Raw genomic sequence first — 22,144 nt, forward strand, 5'->3', positions numbered from 1 at the left:
GCACTGTGCTAAATTGCTAGGGATACAAATGAAAGGTTTTTTTTTTAAGACAGTCTCTGAAAAGGACCCACATGTACAAAAATATTTATAGCAGCTCTATTTGTGGTGGCAAAGAATTGGAAATGGAGGGAATGCCCATCAATTGGGGAATGGCTAAAGAAGTTGTGGTGTATGAATGTAATGGAATACTATTATGCTGTAAGAAATGATGAGAAGGCAGATTTCAGAAAATCCTGGAAAGACTTAAGTGGACTGATGCTGAGTGAAGTGAGCAGAACCAGGAGAACATTGTACACAGTAACAGAAACACTGTGTAATGATTAACTGTGATAGTAGACTTGGTTCTTCTCAGCAGTGCAAAGATCCAAGACAATTCCAAAGAACTCTTGATAGAAAATGTTCTTCACATCCAGAAAAAAGAACTGTGGATTCTAAATGCAGATTGAATCATACTGTTCCTGCTTTTTGGTTGTTTTTTTTTCTTTTTTGAGGTTTTTCCTTTTTGCTCTGATTCTTCTTTCACATCATGACTAATGCAGAAATATGTTTAATGTGATTGTACATATATAACCTATATCAGATTGCTTTCTGTCTTGGGGAGGGGAGAGGGAGAGGGAGGGAGAAAAATTTGGAACTAAAAATCTTATGAAAGCAAATGTTGAAAACTATCTTTACATATAACAGGAAAACAATAAAATACTTTAATGATAAATAAAACAAACAAACAAAAAGACTGTCTCTGCCTTCAAGAGGTTTCATTCTAATGGGGGAAGAAGACAACAAAAGGGAACTGACAAAGGAATCAGGAAGATCAAGGTACCTGACAGAGGGGCATGATTTTGAAGTCAAGAAAGTCAGTAAGAATTAGTAGGATTTTCACTGCTGGTGTTTGGAAATTAACTCATATTGTTTATGAAGAAACTTGTAGTATTTGCTAGTAGAGAGTAAATAGGACCACCGTAATTAGCACCAGTTATTCCTGCGTGGATTTCTCTTTGTGTTTATAAGTAGTTTTCCCTTGTGATGTCCCTGGGGAGGTCTTATGTTTTGGGTCCTGCTGCTGAGGTTCCTGAAGTCTTGAACATTGAGAACACCAAAGGAATTTAGTGGTGATAAACTGGTTAGAGGTTTTCAAAAGCTGTTTTGCCTCAGCTTTTTCATATATAAAATGGGGATAATAACAGCAGAGTTGTTGTGAAGATCAAATGAGATAATGACTGCAATGTGCTTAGCAGTGCCCCATGGTAAGTGCTATATAAATTTTAGTTCTTATATTTATGACATCTTTGGAATCATTTCTTCTCCCTTTGTGGGTATCTGTGCCAGAGTTTGGGGACTCAAATTCTCTCAGACCTCTGACAATTTTCAGCCTCTATATGATACAGGTTTTAAACCACCTAACCAGAGTTACATTAGTATACCATAACCTGTATTTTATACTCCACTTAAAGACATGGAGAAGGATAGCACTTGGTAAAATAATAAAAAGGGATTAGAAATTCCTGCATTGTGTGGGCAAAATCTCTATTCCTATAAGTTTTTTTTAATCATAAAAGTATTTTATTATTTTCTAGTTACATGTAGAGATAGTTTTCAACATATTTTTTATAATATTTCCAGTTTCAAATTTTTCTCCCTCCCCCCTTCCTAAGACAGCAAGCAATCTAATATAGGTTATATATGTACAATCACGTTGTGAAAGAAGAATCAGAGCAAAAGGGAAAAACCTCAAAAAGGAAAAACAAAAAAAGTAGAAATAGTATGGTTCAATCTTCATCTAGATTCCACGGTTCTTTTTTTTTCTGGAGTTGGAAAGCATTTTCCATCGTGAGTCCTTAGGAACTATCTTGGATCACTGTACTGCTGAGAAGAGTCAAGTCTATCACAGTTGATCAACACACAATGTTGTTGATACTGTGTACAATGTTCTCCTCGTTCTGCTCATCTCACTCATCATCAGTTCATGTAAGTCCTTCAAGGTTTCTCTGAATTCCACCTGCTCATTGTTTCTTACAGCACAGTAGTATTCCATTATTTTCATATACCACAACTTGTTCAGCCATTCCCCAACTGATGGGCATCCCCTCAATTTCCAATTCCTTGCTACCACAAAAAGAGCAGCTATAAATATTTTTGTACATGTGGGTCCTTTTCCCTTTTTGCTATAAGGTTTTTTTGGCTTGGCTGTGATGATAGTACTCACTGGAAAAACTTTTGGTGATATCTGGCTGATAATGGGAGTCTTAGATCTAGACGATGGAGTTCTTTTCAACGGTGTCAAGACACAAAAAGGAATAGTAGTAGTAGTAGTAGTAGTAGTAGTAGTAGTAGTAGTAGTAGTAGTAGTTAATATTTACATAACACTTTAAGGTTTACAAAACACAACACATTTTAATCTCATTTGATCCTCACCAGATTTTAAGCCTTCTGTTAGGACAAGAAGAACTAGAGATTAGAGATTATCTGGTCCAAAATTCCCATTTGACAGATGAGGAAACTGAGTCTCAGGGAGGTCAAATGACTTGCCCATAGTCATACAAAGTAGTGAGTGACAGAATTGGCTCTAGAAGCCAAGATTTCTAACTCCTAATCTAGCATATTTGCAGATTACATAATAATCAGTATTGTATTTGATCCTGACTGGATAACCCAAAAAAGTACTTCAGAATTACAGAATCTCGGGCAGCTAGGTGGCACAGGGGATAGAGCACTGGCCCTGGATTCAGGAGGACCCGAGTTCAAATCTGGCCTCAGACACTTGACACTTGCTAGCTGTGTGACCCTGGGCAAGTCACTTAACCCCCATTGCCCTGAAAAAAACAAAAAACCAAAACAAAACAAAAGAATTACAGAATCTCAGTATTGAAAAGGACCTCAGGAGTCATCTAGTCCAACCTGAACAAAAATTACCTCTTCAGTAACGTACCCGTGTTGTTCTGGTCCTTTCTTGAGGACCTCTAGTGAGAAGGAACTCACTATCTTCAAACAGTGACATTTTACTCTTATTTTGAATATTTTTAAAAATTTTATTTTATTCCATTTTCAGTTCCAAATCTCCTTACACCAGCATTTGCCATTTTCCTTGTCAACTTTGTCAATCTGATGAGTGTGAGGTTAAATACCTCAATTGTTCTAATTTGCAGTTCTCTAGTTATCAGTGATTTAGAGCATTTTTTCCCATATGACTATTGATAATTTGTATTTCTTCCTCTGAACTGCCTATCCTTTCACCATTTATCAATTGGGGAATGCATCTTATTCTTATAAATTGACTCAGTTCCCTATATATCTTGGAAATGAGGATCTTATAAGAGAAGCTTACTGCAAAGTACCCCCCCCAATTTCCTGCTTCTTTTCTAATTTTAGCTGCATTGGTTTTGTTTGTACAAAAACTTTTAAAAAATTTTATGTAATCAGAACTGTCCATTTTACCTACTGTGCACATTTGCTTCTGTATATTATATATCCAATCTTTTCCACTGATCAATCTATTTATTACCCAGTACCAACTTATTTTGATAATTATGGCTTTGTATTATAGTTTTGGATTTGGTACTACTAGACCCCCTTCTTTCCTACTTTTTTTCATTAATTCATTTTATATTATTGACCTTGTATTCCTCTAGATAATATATTATGATTTTCTATCCTTATAAAGTAATCCTTTGGTCATTTTATTGGTATGGCACCAAATACTACCTAAAGAAGTTTAGGAAGTATGGTCATTTTTATTATTTGGACTACATCTACCCAAGAACAATCAATATGTCTCCAATTACTTAGTTCTGTATTTATATGAGCAAAGACTATTTAATAGTTGTTTTGATATAGTTCCTGTATGTGTGTGTCTCATAAGTAGATTCACATGTATTTTATACTCTTTGTTATTTTAAATGGAATTTTTCTTCCTGCTGGATTTTGTGGGTAATACACAAAAATGCTGATAATCTGTGTATTTTGTTTTATATCCTGCAACTTTTGCTAAAGTTGTTCACTGTTTCACTGAGTTTTGTTTTGTTGTTTTAGGTAACTCACTACAGTTCTCTAGGTAAACCAATATATCTACAAAACATAATAATTTTTTCTCTCTACCTATACTTATTCAATAATTTTCCTTGTCTTATTGCTATAACTAGCATTTCTGGCACTATACTGAATAATTATGGCTATAAAGGATATCTTTTCTTTACCCCTGAGCTTAATCCTTTAGCTTATCCTCATTACTAATAATGCTTGCTCTAGGTTTTAGATTGATACTACTTATCATTTTTCAAAAGGTGACATTTATTCCTATGCTTTCAAGTATTTTTAAAAATGGGTGTTATATCTTATCAAAAGCTTTTCTGCATCTAATGATATTGTAATATTATTTTTGTTGTTTTTCTGATTAATATAATCAATTATGATTATATTTTTCCTAATATTGAACCAGCCCTGTATTTCTGGTATAAATTCAGCCTGGCCTTAATGTATTATCTTTTATGATTTATTAATGTAATCTCATCACTAATATTTTATTTACACTTTTTATATCAATATTTATTAAGATATAGGTCTATATTTTTTCTGTTTTGACTTTCTGTGGTTTAGGTATCAAAATCATATATGTGCCAGAAGGAAATGGGTAGAACTCCTTTTCCTATTTTTTTCAGTTTATGTAGCATTGGAAAGAATTTCTCTTTAAAGATTTGGTAAAATTTACTTTTAAATTTATTTAATCCTGTTTTTCCTTTGAAAGTTCATATTTTTAATTTGTGCTACTTCTTTTTCTGAGATAAAGTGATTTTAGTACTCTACTTCCTGTTTTGTTAATCTGAACAATTCATATTTTTAAAAATATCCATCCATTTAATTTAGATTGTTGGTTTCATTGGTTTTATTGGCATAGGGTTGAGCAAAAACTTAATTTCTTTTTTCTTCTTTATTCATTGTGAATTTACCTTTTATTTTTGATAAATGTAATTGTTTTCTTCTTTCTTTAAAATTTTTTTTCCAAAGAACCAGCTCTAATAGTAGTAGTAATTCAATGAATTTTTAGTTTCAATTTAATTATATTTTCCCTTGATTTTTAAGATTTTTATTTTGGTGTTTAGTTGAAGGTTTTTGATTCATTTTTTTGGTTACATGCCAAATTATTTGAGCTGCCCTTTCTTTTGTTATCAAAAGTGCTATAGATATAATTTTTTCCCTAAATACTACTTTGGTTAAATCCTCAAAATGTTGTGTTTTCTTATATCTGTCATTATCTTTAATGAAATTGATTATTTTTATGATTCTTCTTTGACCCACCCATTCTTTAGGATTAAATTATTTAGTTTCCAATTAAATTTTAATTTATGCTTCAAAGACCCTTTACTGAATATAATTTTTGTTGTAGAATAGTCAGAGAGATATGCATTTAATATTTCTACTTTTCTGCATTTTTGGTGAGATTTTTGTGCCCTAATACATTCAAATTTTTGTGAAGCTGTTATGCACAGTTGAAAAATACTTTCTATTCTCATTCAATATAATGTGGTAGGCTTTCATGCATAACTTTTCTATTTGAGTTCTTCATTGAAATTTTATTCATTTTAATTTAGATTTATCTAAGTTTGAGGGGAATAATTTACATCACCCAATATTATTGTTTTACTGTCTATTTCTCCATGTAATTCATTTAAATGTTCCTTTAAACATTTAGGAGCTATGCCATTTGATGTATATGCATTTAGTATGGATATGAATTCATTGTTTATGGTATCTTTTAGCAAAACAAAGTTTCTCTGTTCATATCTTTATTTAGGCCTATTTTTACTGTTATTTTGCCTCAGGTCACAAATGCTACCTCTGCCTTTAAAAAAATTTTTTTTTTAACTTCAGCTGAAATGCAAGATTATTTTAACCCTGTGTGTATGTTTCTCTTTCAAGTGTGTTTCTAGAAAGCAATATATTGTTGGATTCTAGTTTCTAATGCATTGTATTCTATTCCATTCAATGATTGAGTTTATTCCATTCACATTCACAGTTATGATTATTATGTCTCCCTCCATCTTATTCTCTTATACTTCTCTTTGTTTCCCATCCCCCTTTTTTTTGTGGGGCAATGAGGTTTAAGTGACTTGCCCAGGGTCACACAGCTAGTAAGTGTCAAGTGTCTAAGGCCGGATTTGAACTCAGGTCCTCTTGAATCCAGGGCTGGTGCTTTATCCACTGTACCACCTAGCTGCCCCCAAATTACTGGATTAAAAAAATACCATCCCTTTTTTTAAGGGTTTTGCTGTACTTCTGACTAATCCCTCTCTAACTATGTCCTCCCTTCTTCTCCTCCCTTTTCCTTGTTTCCCTGCTGAGTGAAATGTATTTCTACACCAAACTGTGTATGTGAATATTTTCCTCCTTTTTCCAGTCCAGATATGAAATTCAGGGAGTGAAGTTCAAGTGACACCTAATCTCTCCCATTCCCTCCTCCTTGTTGTAAAGACTTCTATTTGTTCACCCTATTTATGTTATAATTTTCCCTTTCTTCCTATCTTTTCCTTCTCCCAGTGTATTCTTCTTTTTCAGCCTTTACATTCTTTTTTTAATATCATCAAAATATGACATAATCACTCCAAGATTTTTTGCTTAGACTCCCTTTATGACCCCTGATGATAGCAGTCCTGAGGTATTACATTTATCTTCTCATATGTAAACAACTTAACCTTGTTCAGTGTCTTATTTCACAGATTTAATTTTCCATACTTCTCTTGACTCTTGTGTTTGTATGTACTTAGCTCTGGCCTTTTCATCAAGAATTCATAGAAGTCCTCTAGTTCATCAGAGTTCTATTTTTATGAATTTTTAAAATTTCTACTTTGTCCTCTGGCTCTAAAATATCTGAGATGTTTTATTTTAAAATATCTTGAAGGGGCAACTAGGTGGCACAGTGGTTAAAACTCCAGCCCTGGATTCAGGAAGCCCTGAGTTCAAATTCGACCTCAGACACCTGGCACTTACTAGCTGTGTGACCCTGGGCAAGTCACTTAACTCTCATTGCCCCAGAAAAAAAGGAGAAGTTAAAATATCTTGAAATATATCTAGGGACTTTTTTTTTTGGTTATGACTGTCAAGTAGTCTGAATGATTCTTAAATTATCTTGATTTTTTTTTCCAGATCAGTTGTTTTTGCTATGAGATACTTTGCATTTTCTTCTGTTTTTTTAGTTTTTAAATTTAGTTTTAATGTTTCTTAATGTCCAATAGAATCAGCTTCTTTTTGTTCAATTCTAATTTCCAGGGAATTATTTTCTTGGGGAAGGTTTTATATCTTTTGATTCAAGCTGTTAATTCTCTTTTTCTATTTTTCTCCCATACCTCTAATTTATTTTACTATTTTTCCTGTATTATTATCATTTGGTTTTAAAAATACTTTTTCCTCTTTTGCTTAGATCTTGTTTTAACTCTTCTAAGATTTCTGGTTTGATCTGTGCTTGTGCTGCATTTTTCTTAGAGGCTTTAAGGTTTGTAGATATTTTTGTTGATATTCTTTTTTTGTGCGTGTCTTGAGTTTTCCTGTCACCAAAATGGCTCTATATGGTGGGATTATTATTTTTATTCACTCATTCTTCCAACCTACTTCTTGACTTTGGACTTTATATTAATACTAGGTTATGAATGCTGCTGGAGGGAGATGTCTGGCCTGAGCTTCTGTCTTCTTACATCCTCATACTGTTTTCATACCTCCATCTCAGGGCCTAAAAACTTTCAGCACTCCCAAAGTGTTGTGATATAGGTTAAGTCTACTCATTGCCTTCCTCATCAGAGCTCTGCACATTCCTAACCCAGGTTATGAGGCTGTTGGATTGTCCCTAATTGCCCATTTTAGTAGCCCACAGAAGCCTCAGGGTGACTAAACTACAGGCTTCACTTTGGTCTGGAACTCCTGCCCATATTACTCCACTGCAGGCTTCTCATTCTGAGCTGGAGGTTAGAACTGAGTTTCTGGTCTACTGCTGGTATCAGAACCACAAAACTACTATTTACTTCTGAATGTGTTGCTTGCTCAATACACAGCTACGGCCTGCACTCTTCTCCACTACTTCTATATGCCCCCTCAGTTTGACCCAGAAGTGATAGAGCTATTAGGTAGTACCCATTCCTCTGCCTTATGCTAGTTCAGGGAGTCCCTGGAATTTCTTCCTGCCCTGTTGCTTCATTCCCTGGTGCTCAATTTCTTATCTGTTTTAGTTCCTGCCATGGACTTCTGGCCAGATCCTATCCCATGTCCACAGACTACTTTGTCTCTAAAAGCCACCATGGGCTGGAAAAAATTATTCACTGTAAATTTTCTTGAATTTTCTGATCAGAATTCAGCTTAGTGCATTTTCTAGATCTCTATGAAGAAACTTTGTGGTGGAGCTAGGTTGTACTTCTTCCTGCTACTCAACCTCATGAAAGTATCACATTCAGAATGGAGTATATGAATTCAGATATCTCCTGACCAGAACAAACTACTGAGCTTACAATCTACTGTTGCCTACCCCATCTTATACTTGCCTTTTTTCCATCTTATTCTTGTAAAGTTAACTTTTTGAAATAAAGTGTAAGACTTAAATTTATCCTGATTAAATTTCATTTTGTTATATTTGGTAAAAATCTTCTAGCCTACCAAAATATTTTTCATTCTTGACTGCCATTAAGTTTGTTAACTCTCTATATCTCAGTTTTGTATAATCTGTAAACTGGATACACATACTCCCTACATTTTTGTCTAAATCATTGGTAAAAAAAAAAATATATTAACTAGCACAAGATCAAGCACAGATCCATGGGGCATTCCACTGTATACCATTTTCCTAAGCTGAACTATTTATGATTTATCTTTGGGTCCAGCCATTTACCAGTCTGAATCTTTATATCTTGTTCATAGTTAGCCTCAGAGTCTTTGCCAAACTCACAGCTAAAATCTAGGCAAGCTGTATGTATAGCACATTAACATTAATAATATATTCTAGAATTTTGCCAGGAATAACAGTCAAGCTTATCGCTCTATAGGTAGTTTGGGAAAACATTATGTTCATTTACAGATTAAAAACCTGAGGCTCAGAAAGGCTAAGGGACTTGACAAGCTCACATGCTATGTTAATTGTAATTTTGAGACTAGAGAACAGATCTTTTGATCATTCCATGCTACCTCTCAGTTCCTCAGTGTGATTCCTTTGGCAGTTATCACACCTCTCATCATGTTCATTACCTACTTGCAAGAAGTTACTCTACCATTATCAATCTACCCTTATCTAGGAGGCCACATCAATAAAAAATGTTGGTCCCTGCATATACCTAAGAAACCTACTCTATAAAGATCCCCATCATCAAAATCTCCATGATCATTGGTCCTTCTTCCTTCTGCCTGAGGAAGCAGAATTATGTTGTCTCTTCCATATCCATTAGAGAAAATCCTTCTTCATATCCCTCTCAACAAAAGAAAATGTGACTCTTCTTTTTTAACTTTCTTTGGTTCATGAATACAAAGAAATAAGATCTGGTTACTACAACTTCCATTGTGCCATTTTCTGCCATAATCATATCCTATTCAATCCAGAAAGAGTTAAATAAATGGAAAGCTTCACACTTTTCTTTCTCAGATCTCTTAGCTTTTCTAATCTCACTCCCTCTAAAAACATCTGTATGGGGATACAAAAAGGACTACTTTTTTAGAGGACTGCACAAAGAATGATATAGTTTGTGGTTTCACCATTTAAAAAATCTCGTCAGGTCCTAATCAGAGTTAAATCTTATAACACATTGTAATACTTGAGGCTGATTAGGCAGAGGGGTCAAAATGACCACCTACATATAGCCAACAAAGTTTTCTGATGGAATTGGGAAATGTTTAATGAAATAAATAAAACGATAATACAACATAGATAATGTTAATTTGTGGGTTTTTTAGGTCAATCTGCACCTGCAGAGTCACCAATCCACTAGTTGGTGGATAGAGAACTGAACTTAGTACTCAAGAAAATCTAAGCTCAAATCCTGTCCCAGATACTTACTAGATGCGAGACCATGGGTAAGGCACTTAATTTCTCTAAAGTTTAGGCAACTCTCTGAGACGAAATTAAACAGGTTAAAGTATGTTCAGTAATATTTTGAGCTTAAATATTGCAAATTATAAAGTTATATTGTTAAAGACAGCCATTCAAACATTCACAATTCTGAGGCCTGGTCACTAGATAGAAAAAGAAGCAATTAAAAAAAAAAAAAGATAAACTCCCGTATGAATTCAACTGCCCTTTCCACATCACTCTGATTACCTTTAATTCTCATATCCTGGGGAAAAAATTAAATTGGAACACTGTTGATCACTTTTCCATTTATTTTTTCCAGTTGTAAAAATGGCAAGAGCTTAATGTGCCACAAGCTAATGCCACAAGGGCAGCTGGACACACATGGGCAGATGCTCATTTCAGTCAGCATCCTGGCCATTTCTTCCATGCAGAGCTTCTTCCAAAGTGGCAGAGAACTCTACATTGGAGAATGAGGCACAATTTGCAGAAAACAAATTGAAACATACCCAGGGAGAAAGTAAAAGAAAGAAAGTAAAAGATCTGTATGGTTAGGAGACATCAAAAGTAAAATAAGTGTTTAAATTTCAAATATATTCCCAGTTTATTTTGTATCCTTTTCCTTTTTTCAAGAAAAACAACTATCTATAACCTTTGAAAATTGAAACTTCTTTTTAAAAATAATAAAAGCAATTGGTGAAAGGAGTGAAACAAAAGTAATGTTTAAAGGTAGACTGGACAGGTCGGGGAGAGCCACATTATGCAGTCCAAGTGCAATAGGCATCAGAGACACATTAACTTACCCCCAACTGCATGCCTGGCTGTGTCTGAATTCTGATATAAAGAGCAGTGAATGTTAGTCTTTTAGTCAACAGATTAAAGAGTGACATTTCTCCAACTCGTTATCATTTTTATCCTTGAGCAGAATGTTTTTGTTGGAATGTGATGAGATGAGGGTTTCGGGATACAATTCTGGTCACGAGTATGCCTTTAAGAGTGCTTTATAGACAAGGAACAGCAGCTGTCACCATCCACAGACAAGAGGAGATGCTCTTTACATGAGGAGTGTGTGCCCCGGTAAATGGATTAATCGTTAATCATGGCAATCATCAGACACGTTGGTTTCTGCCCTACGTGCACAGCCCAGCCTTACCTGGTATTGCTGCCCAGTACAGAGGATGAGGTGGTCATATGGCACTATCTTTTCATTGGAAAGGATGACGTGCTTGGCAGCTCTGTTTATGCCAATCATTTTACCAACCACAACATTAACCCAGGAACAAAGTGACATCAATGCATAATCTTTATCATTAAAACAGTGGCTGTGAAGAAAGAATATCCATAAGTGACATTTGAGCAGCTGACAGCAGGCATTAATTAGACATCTGGTGGGTTGGTTGAGGTCCCCTAGTGGTTCAAGTCTGTTTTCTTGCTGTGAGTTTACTAGAGCCTATACTAAGAGATTATTCGTTATGAAACACTTAGTTACAAATTGACATCCTCCTGCTAAAGCTAAATTATCCCTTCCAGCTTTGGACCATTCCACAACAGGGATTTTTTAAGTAACTAATGCATACCAACTATACTCTTTCCTCTGCTTCTCCATAGCTGTGGAACATTTCTTTCTGATTTTAAGGGGGGGAGAAACAAGCATTTATTAAGTGTCTACTATATGCCAAGGATTTTACAAATATCCTCTCATTTGAGAGGTAGGTGCTATTATTATCCCCAATTTACAGTTAAGAAAACAAAGACAGAGAAGTTAAGTGAGTTGCCCACAATCACAAAGCTAGAGGAAGATCATTGCTTTGTGGAACCCCAAAGACAAGACTCTTAGTTCTAGGTACCATTGGGATCCACTTCTATTTATTAATACTTCTTACAAATTAAAAGTGGAATATAAAATCCTCAAGGGCAGGGGATACTTCATTTTTGTATTGCTGGTTGTCTTGAAACTATTATATTTTAATTAAATTATATAGAACAGTTACATTATAAATGGAAGAATTAAGACTTGAACCTAGACCTTGTGACTCCAAGTCCACTGTTATCTTGACTATGCATCCAAAACAGCCACAACAACAACAGAAATCACAATCATCAGTTCTGTCACTTTCTAAACATGTGACTTTGTAGAGGTCGTTCAATCTTTCTAAAGCTTAAGTTCCTCTTCTATAAAGTGAGGGTGGGGGGCAGCTAGGTGGTGCAGTGGATAGAGCACTGGCCCTGGAGTCAGGAGAACCTGAGTTCAAATCTGACCTCAGACACTTGACACTAGCTGTGTGACCCTGGGCAAGTCACTTAACCCCAATTGCCTCACCAAAAAAAAAAAAAAAAGTGAATGTTAAAGTGAGGGTGAAATCTGCCCTGTCTGCCTCCCAAGACTGTGAGAAGGATCAAATGAGATAATGTATATGAAAATCCTTTGAAAACTAAAGTGTTTCATATATATATGTGTGTGTGTGTGTGTGTGTGTGTATATATATAATCTACAAAAATGGTATTATTATGTAATCATGTTTATTATTCTTTTTATACAAAAGATATGTAAACAGAATCCTAATGGGGTAATAGATGAACATTTTTTCTTTTTGATCCACACACTGGATGGTAGAGATACTATTCTGTTCTCTAAGCTCAAACAGAATCTTAGTAATGGAAGCACATTAGCTATATTGTAAAGACTGTGAAAGGCAATGCAGTTCTTTGCTTTGTGTCTCTCTTTGTGAAGGCCATAGGGGATGAAACAGCACACACAAAAATTCTTTTAATGAGAAAAGAATATCAGATATGTTTGGATCATAAGAAAATAATATATACTAGAGTAAAAATTCCCTTATGAAAAGTTTTTGACTTTTACATGAAAATAGAAAATACATTGGTTTTAGTTATACATTCATAAGAAATCCTAAAGGGATTATTCATATTTATTGTACCATTCCTTTCATATTAGCAATATTATAGCAGATTGTATGAGGTGAGGCAAATTTAAATACATTTAGTATATGAGGATTACTTTCATGAGCCTTCACTCAAAGATAAATTCTACCAGGGGAAATCTGTAGAAGGCTAAGGTAATACTGTTTTTAATGATAGTATTATTGATAATGTCAGAATGCATATTTAGTAGCTTAAGTTCGAGAGTTTGCCTGATGAGAATTGGCCCATAAAAACATTAATTTTTCCTTGTTTCCTCAGAAAAGAAAGGAATTTGTGGGTGATAATCTGATAGGTTGTCAACAGACTGAATTAAAGGCATCTCTCATTTTAAAAATGTGACTTTTGAAGTGAAAAATCCAACTTCTTCCATTTTTCCCAGCAAAAAAAAATATTGGAATTTTATTGATTTTTGTAGCAGATGGGTGAAAGCTAGCCTCGGGAGGGAGAAGTATGTATTTTTCCAAAGTGATTTCCCTGAGCAGACAGTTAATGGCCGTTAATAGTCCAGCATGGGAGAAGCTGTCTCACTGATGGCTTGATGACAAGAAAGATAAATATACCAGGGCTCCTGAGGAGACAAAAGGGACCAAAGCAGGTAGCTTCTGGAAACAAAGAAGCCTTGTGGATACACTTGTTTCTGCCTCTGAGAGATAGGGATTATCTTCATTGGAAATTTTGGAAATGTACAGTTAAAAACAATCCATAACCACCAAACTTCAGGGTCAGAAAAATGCTAAGAAGAGATCACAGTTGTAAAATAACCAGCTCTACCACAGGACTAGTAGTAAAAATATAGGTGCCAGCTAGCTCTGTATACAAAATTAAAGAGAGACACATAGAGGAAAATGTAAACACTCTGAAGTCCTGTACTTAATGATAACAAACTTTTTGAATTTCTTGTTGGCAGATTTCAAAGCCACAGGGGATTAGTGGGAAAGCTTTTATCATAAAAGAAGTATTAAAATAGCATAAATAAGGGAAATAAGGAAGTTAACACAATAATATCTTATATTTTTATAATGCTTTATAGTTTACAAAAGCACTTTCCCATACTCATCTTATATGATCTTTTTTAAAATTCAAATTTGTTTTCTATCATTGTAACAATCTTGTGAGATAGGTATGGTCAAGTGGTTGACCAGGTCTCTTGCTTCGCTTCTTTCCCTGCTGCCTGCCTTTTTTTTTTTTTTTTTTTTTTTTTTTTTTTAGTGAGGCAATTGGGGTTAAGTGACTTGCCCAGGGTCACACAGATTTGAACTCAGGTACTCCTGAATCCAGGGCCAGTGCTCTATCCACTGCACCACCTAGCTGCCCCTGCTGCCTGCCTTTTGATTATGTCCCTTATCACTAGCACCAGAAGGGTGTCAGGGTTGGGAAAAGGAAGGGAAGATCAAGTCAGCCAACTGCACTTCTTGTCACTAGCGAGGGCCAAACAAATTTGTAAAGAGAAGTTTTAAACAAATGGTTAAAATTAAATTTAGCAGGCATTTATTGAGTGGCTACCCTACATGTAGGCATTTGAGTCATCTGCAGAGCTTAGATGTCCATGTTCTCATATTCCATGACCAAAGATAACTGAGAACAGGCTGTATCTGGGGAGATAAAAGGAATTGCCATTTCCTGGTTAGAGCTCCCACGAGTAGTTGCTGGGAACTGTGGCATTATTGACCTCCTCAGAGGTGGGTACCTGAATGACTTAGACTATGTTTACACATCTAGTGCCAAGACCATTCTCAAATGATGTTAGCTGTTCCTCTCTGTTGAACCATTCAAAGCAGCATGGTTAGTGGAACCTCAGAAGTTCTCAAAAACCAAATCTAATTGGTGCTCCAATCCTATAAGCAGTTGGTATGTTGCATGGAATTTGCTGAATTGCCTAGATTTTTGAGGTTCTATCACAGATTCTAAATGGAAGTTTTTGTTGGCAGATTTCAAAGCCACATGTGATTAGTGGCCACATTATGATTTTTTATCATAAAAGATGTATTAAAATAGCATAAGTCAATTTTTATGATGCGGACAATGTGGTGATTTGTTTGGTTCAACCACATATATTTGTTACTCGGGTTCTGGGTTTATTTTCTTCTTTTTTTAATAGATTTTTGTTCATTTAAATATTTTGTATATATTTATATACAAAGATAGGCTAAACCTGCCACTATTGGCAAGTCAATATTAATTTCCTACTTGTCTTTTAACCACAGCAACCCTTTCTATAGGTTCTGAAAAAAAAAACAACAATTTACTGCTTTCTTGGGAGTAGCATTTTAGTTGTTAAAAAGCAGCTGTAAAATAATAAAGATAGAATGTATATGGTTTAACAATGAAACTGAAACCCATCAATTTCTAACAGTCAGATGTAAGCAATGGATTATTTTCCATTTTCAAAGACCAGTATGTGACATCATGGAAAGAATGCTAGACCCAGAGTCAGGAAACAAAAGTTTCAAATTTTACCTCAAACATTGATAAGCTGTGTAATCAGAGTGCAGTTATGCAACTTTGGGGGGGCGGGGCAATGAGGGTTAAGTGACTTGCCCAGGGTCACACAGCTAGTAAGTATCAAGTGTCTGAGGTCGGATTTGAATTCAGGTCCTCCTGAATCCAGGGCCAGTGCTTTATCCACTACGCCAGCTAGCTGCCCCAAGTTAAGCAACTTTTCAGAACCTTAATTTCCCCATCTCAAAATGAGGATAATAATTTCCCAGGCTTATGGTTAGAAAAAGTACCTTGTAAATATTAAACTAAAATGTGAGTTATTATTCTACATAATTTGGCATTTAGGCTAATATAAATGCATATACATCCTAATATTCCAATTTCAGAATGAAGTAACAAATAGAACTCATACTCGCTTGCCAAAAATTTCCTCTGTCCAGTGTGCAGAAGATTTCTTCCTGGAAGTCCATGAATTGAAATCAAGGTAAGGTTATTAAACTTCAGGTGTGGGCTATGGAAGAAATAGTATATCATGTATAATTCACTGAGCTTATTAAAATTTAATTTGATAGTATTTTAAAACCTAATAACACATTTCAACCAAGGAAAACATTTTAGTACATACATTCAAATAGAGCTATTTTTTCTTTATTTTTTTAACATATAACTTTTATTTATTTTTTCTCAATTACATGCAAGCAAAAATTTTTAACATGAACTTTTTTAGATTTGATGGAGAGAACCCATATGTGGAATATACCCAATGTCAGGAGATTCAGTACAAGGTCACCAGCAAGCTGGGTAGGATTTTTATGGGAGAATTAGAGGAAGATATGGAAAAGAGACAGAGAGGATAAGAAGGCATACGTGAGTTACCATCCTCAGCACCAGAGGGAAAGAAGGTTGAACTAATGACCTCTGAGGTACATACCAGTTCTAAATCTAACATTCTGTTTTCTAATGGTACACCCATATTGCTATAATCCCAGATACACCAAAATACTCAAATGGAATTATGATTCCATAAAAGTGGGCATTCCTCTCAATGATGTAGATTGAACCCATATTTATGGGAATATTCATCTTCCACTCTTTTCCATGTCTTTCAGCAGCTCACTATAGAAGGAGCAGGGAGTCAACAGTGTGCTGGAGACCATCTTTATTTTTTTTTTCCTATCATAAGAATAACAGTGGAACACATGGGCTATATTCTGGTCAATCCTGACAACTCATCCATTGAAATACCTAAGTAACTTTGCATACCAATCAAACATAATAAAACAACAAGGCTAAGAATGCTATATGTAAAATACATTTCTCAGCCTAAATGATACAAATGTCAATGTCCCCATTCTATTTAACTTGATCTTGTTTTTTGATGGAGGGGGAACTAATTTCTCAACTTAAAACAATATTTTGTATTTTTCTTATTTTGTAATATCGAAATATTTAATTTCTCATACTTATAAATATGAGCTACAAAAAGAATGCAATTTTATATGTAGATAGGTAGCCCTGAAATTCAAAATGGAAAATAATGCTAGATACCAACATTTGTTTGACTAAAGAATGAGAAGCGAAAACTTTTCATTTTTAAAAATTTAATTTAAGTACATATTAGTATTAAACAGAAGGTTCACCCTTCAAATAAGCCAGGGTTTTGGCTTCTGCCAGTCCAAAATGTAGGTTTTAACAATTAAGGAATAGCAAAACCACTGGAAAGCAATACTATTAGATTGAATGGCTTCAGTTTTAATGTACATAAACAACACCTCACATCACGGTGAAGCGTATGTTTTGAAACCACAGGTCACCATTTTGTGGAGGAAAAAAAAAAAGCGTTCAAGTTAAGAGCTCAAACCAATGAAACATTAAACAAGTGCACCTGCATTTTAGCAGCAAATAATTCCAGTGGGGATTTCATGTTGCTGTGGATACAAAGGGAAGAACAGCTCAAAGATACTTGTCAAGCAGGGAGGGATTAGAGTATCTAGGGAAATAAGTAAAAGGTATTGCGTTTCATTCCATGATTCTGGAGGACAGAGACAAAATTAGGTCTAAACAGCCTTAGCCTTCAAATAAAGGGGGTCACATTGCCAATTTATTGGGAACATCATAAAAGAAACATAAAACTTCTAATGTTATTTTTGCTTCTGGGCCATGGCCATTTGTAAACTTGCCAGCTCATCCTTCATTAGTTTTTGCTGATTTTTCCCCCCTTTGGCATAGCAAAAGCTACTGAAGCAAATGATTCAATTAACTACTTTCATTAAACCTTTCTGAACACATAGATAATCAAATCCATGTTTAAGAAAGTATGGAGAGAAAGAATTGTCTCACGTGGATCTAAACGTTTCTATTTAATTTACTTAAACCTGAAGAACGCACCAACCAATCAAACATTTCTTTTAAAGGGAAAGAAGGTGGCAACTGTTTGTTTGATGATATGAGTCTTGTCTTGTTATTTTTCTATAAAGTACTTTTAGCCTCAAAGATATGTAACTAAATTAGATGTTTGGTTTAGCATGATGGATTTCAATGGTACTTTAATTGTTACAAAAATCCTCAGTTTAAGGGTTTAAAAGCTAGGGGTTCTCAATCTGTGATCTGTGACTTTAAAAAATGCTTTGATAAGTTATTTCAATATCATTAGTTTCCCTTGTAATCATATGTATTTTATTTTATACCTTTAAAAACATTCTGAGAAGTGGGTCAAAGGCTTCAACCAAACTGCTGAAGAACTCTATGATACAAAAGATAAAGGCTATGAATTCCTGAGCTAACTGGAGTCAAGAAAAGCCAGAGAAATATAAATAAGTATAGTGAAAGAAAACAAGAGCTAAATATAAAAGCCAACAAAGATAAAACTAAATGTTTTTTATGGAAAATCACTCTTTATCCCTTCCCCAGTAGTATGGATGGCACATTGTGTTTAATGATTGTTTGTTGAATTGAATTTCCTTGACACACTTGACCAGTGTTCTTAAATTTCCATCACAGAGTGCTCTTTTTGATGCCACTGACTGTCTACAACTTGTTTTGTTTTTGTTTTTGTTTTTCCAAAAATTTATTAAGTAGCTTGTTTCTTTTATTTTTTTCTGTCTTCTCTGTCCTTCACATCTGGAATAATTTTTCCATTTCACCTCCACCTCTTGGAACTCCAGGCCCATGTCAAGTGCCACTTCCTACCAGAGACTTTCTCTTATTACCCAAGCTTTTACTACTTTGCTGTCCTTACCCCCTCCCCAAACTCTGGATTTATTTGTATTTCCTTCTCTGTATAAATGTTGTTTTCTCCCAGTAGAATGTAAGCTCTTCATGGGTAAGATGTTGTTGTTTCAATTTTGTCTTTTTATCTCTAGTAACTAGCCCTTCTGGACTTGAATGGTGCTTCTAAGACCTAATAATGATTTGGTGATTCAAAGTCTTGGCTGAAGGACCTAAGAGGTAAGTTAGACTCTCTGAGGTCAGGAATCTCTTCCTATTACCTGTCATCTCTCTCCTGCTGCTGCTGTCACCAGAACCTCTAAAATCTATCCCTTTTCCTTTCTATTTTCCACTCGCGTGTGGAAGACCTGATGTGTTATTTCTTGAATATATTTAGCCACAAGGAAAAAGAGTAAGATAAATTTGGAAGGATCACAAGAGGCTACGGGTACTAGAAAGAAACCTACTTAGCTCAGACGAGGTGGCTCCAGAATTGACTAATATATCTGAATCAAAGGACCCTGGAAAGAAATGTCAGCCTATCTATGGTTTTTTTGGTCCCTGAAGTCCCATCCTGAGATATAGTGCTCAATCATGGCCTGAGTTCAGAACAACGGCCCCTGTGAAGAATGCTGGGACCCTATCAAGCTATCAGATCCCACCAACCACCCTCATAAATACTGGGTAACCACTTGTCAGGGGTACTATAGGAGTTTCTGCTCAGGTATGATGTGACCTCTGAGGTAAGTTACAGCTCTAAAGTTCTGTGATTCCATATTATGGTGAAAAGTGCTCTTCACCGAGAGATTATAGACCTGGGCACTATACCTGGCATAAACTTACTATGAGGATTTTAGTCAATTAGCTATGCTAGGCCTCAGTTTCCTTATCTATTAAATAAAGGGCTAGGCTCAACCACCCTTGAGATCCTATCCTGCTCAAACAGCAGGATGAGACCTTATAACAGCCTTAAAGGGAAATCCTAAGCTTCAGGAAGGCAAGAAAGATTCACTTATATTTGTATTTTCCCCACTCCTACTCAGCCAACAAGCCAGCCACAGTCAGTGATGAAAAGGTACAAAGGATACTGCTATTAAATTGACCTCTTTTGCCTCTCTTATTGTATAGTTTCTTTGATAATAAGGATCCTAGGACAGATTTTAGAAAATGGAAAATTCTATCCCTGTGATTTTATTCTTAATATATATTTCTTAAAGATATGAAAAAATATGGAACCCAGTCTAGTTGGAATGTTTCTTTGATATTATGACATGAAGACACATGGATCCTGTGTTGATCTCCAGCTATTATACAAAAACACAGCTAAACTTATGGAAGAATGCAGATTACTTTCCCTTATAGAAAGTATGGAAACATACACACACATAGTATTTATGTACATATGTATGCATACACACATACATATATAGAGAGAGATATAACTTCAAAGATCCGTGATTCTCATCCCTGTCAATAAAGACTACATCCCGGGGCAGCTGGGTGGCGCAGTGGATAGAGCACCGGCCCTGGAGTCAGGAGTACCTGAGTTCAAATCCGGCCTCAGACACTTAATACTTACTAGCTGTGTGACCCTGGGCAAGTCACTTAACCCCAATTGCCTCACTAAAAAAAACAAAACAAAACAAAACAAGACTACATCCCTTCTAAGCCTTAGTAATTAAAGTCCATTCTTCAGGTGATGAGTCTTTTTAAAGTTCTCTAGGCTGGTTCTTGAAGGGTAGACATATTTTCAAGCATAACTTGATAGAGTTTATGTTCTGATTGTATAATTTGAGAACCCAGAGTCACTTTCTATTCCATGATAAAGCATTAGCATAGAACTTCAGCATGAACTCTATTTATTGAGCTTAATTAACAACTAAAATCTATGACTGTGATAACTAAGAGTTTCATGAGGTCAGTAGTCCTGTCATACATTTCTTTGGTATTTTCTACAGCATCTAGCCCAAATCTTAGCACATAATCAATGCTCGTTTTTAAATTGAGAGGAAATCTCTATGCCATAGCATATATTGTCCCATTGCATAGAAGGAAACTTTGCTCTGTGATGACTGATGATAAAAACCTAGTAAAGTCAATTGTATGTTATCTAGAATTGGAGAAAATATCCCCAGATTTTAGGAACCAAAAGGAAATGAAATCTAATGTATGGATGCTCAGAATTCAAGGATTAGCTCAAAGAGAACATAACATGGTTTATGGAGTATAGGAAAATTCAGAATCATGTCTGAGGCAAACAAAACACAGAACTCTAATGAGAAGAAAGATTTTTTTTGGTCTACTCTTTTTCTATTACTTTGGAAATTCAGGAAAATTATTTTGAATTCAGTAAAATATTTTCCTTCAAGAAATCATTACTAGTATCTGCTATGTACCTACATGCTGCAGGGGCTGATGAAGCAGACATAGTTTAGAAGGGTCTTCTGAGACCTCAAGGAGCATATAGTCTAAAAGAGGGCCTAAGGTACAAAACACAAATAGCTATAATCCAAAACAGAAAAAAACGCACTGGACTTGGAGTTAGAGGATGTAGGCTAAAAAAAATCTGACCTGCAATCATATATTTCTGTAAGTGCCTTGTATCTCCTCTATGATGTCAGAAAAGTCAATTGACCTTTTTTTTTTTTTTAGTGAGGCAATTGGGGTTAAGTGACTTGCCCAGGGTCACACAGCTAGTAAGTGTTAAGTGTCTGAGGCCGGATTTGAACTCAGGTCCTCCTGACTCCAGGGCCGGTGCTCTATCCACTGCGCCATCTAGCTGCTGGTCAATTGACCTTTCTAAAACCAAGTTTTTTTATTTGTACAATGAGGGGTTTAGACAAGGTGATCACCTAGGTCCCTTTCAAGTCTAAATCTATGATCCCAATTTGTAAGAATGTTTTAAAAAGGCTTTAGAGAAAGGGGTGGTGGTACATGCCTATAACCTGGGCTACCAGGGAAATTGGAGCTAGAGGATAACTTAAGCTCAGGAATTCTGAGCCATAGTGGGCTAAGCTGCTGAGGTACCCACACTAAATTTGGTGTCACTATGGTGAATTCCTGGATGTACCAGATTGCCTGAGGAGGAATGAACCAGCCTGTGGGAAATGCTGCTGGTTAAAAAGCTCCTATGCCTATTGATTAGAGAAATGCAAATTAAAACACCTCTAAAGTACCACCTTACATCTATCAGATTGGCTAATATGACCAAAAAAAAAAAAAAAGGAAAATGATAAATCTTGGAAGGGTAGTAGGAAAGCTGAGACACTAATACACTGTTGATGGACTTGTGGACTGATCCAAAAACTCTAGAGAGCAATTTGGAACTATGATCAAAGAGCTATAAAACTGTGTATGTACGCTTTGATCCAGAAATACCACTGCTAGGTTTGTATCACAAAGAGATTTTTAAAAAGGGGAAAGAACCTATTTGTACAAAAAATATTTATAGCGGCTTTTTCTGTTGGTGACTAAGAATTGGAAATTGAAGCAATGCCCATCAACTGAGGAATGGATGAACAGGTTGTGGTA

The 22,144-nt window shown here is 35.3% G+C and overlaps 1 protein-coding gene across 1 annotated transcript in view; it reads right to left on the reverse strand.

The window, feature by feature from the left end:
• The window catches only part of CFAP61 (cilia and flagella associated protein 61), a 354,788-nt gene that overhangs the window by 119,672 nt on the left and 212,972 nt on the right, over positions 1-22,144 (reverse strand). The window contains exons 19-20 of the mRNA XM_043987819.1: positions 15,819-15,917; positions 11,181-11,349 (exon numbers count right to left, since the gene is read on the reverse strand). Coding sequence (XP_043843754.1) covers positions 11,181-11,349; positions 15,819-15,917 — 268 coding nt within the window. The remainder of the gene's footprint in view (positions 1-11,180; positions 11,350-15,818; positions 15,918-22,144) is intronic.

Source organism: Dromiciops gliroides, chromosome 2 (genome assembly GCF_019393635.1).
Source record: "Dromiciops gliroides isolate mDroGli1 chromosome 2, mDroGli1.pri, whole genome shotgun sequence".
Taxonomy (NCBI): domain Eukaryota; kingdom Metazoa; phylum Chordata; class Mammalia; order Microbiotheria; family Microbiotheriidae; genus Dromiciops; species Dromiciops gliroides.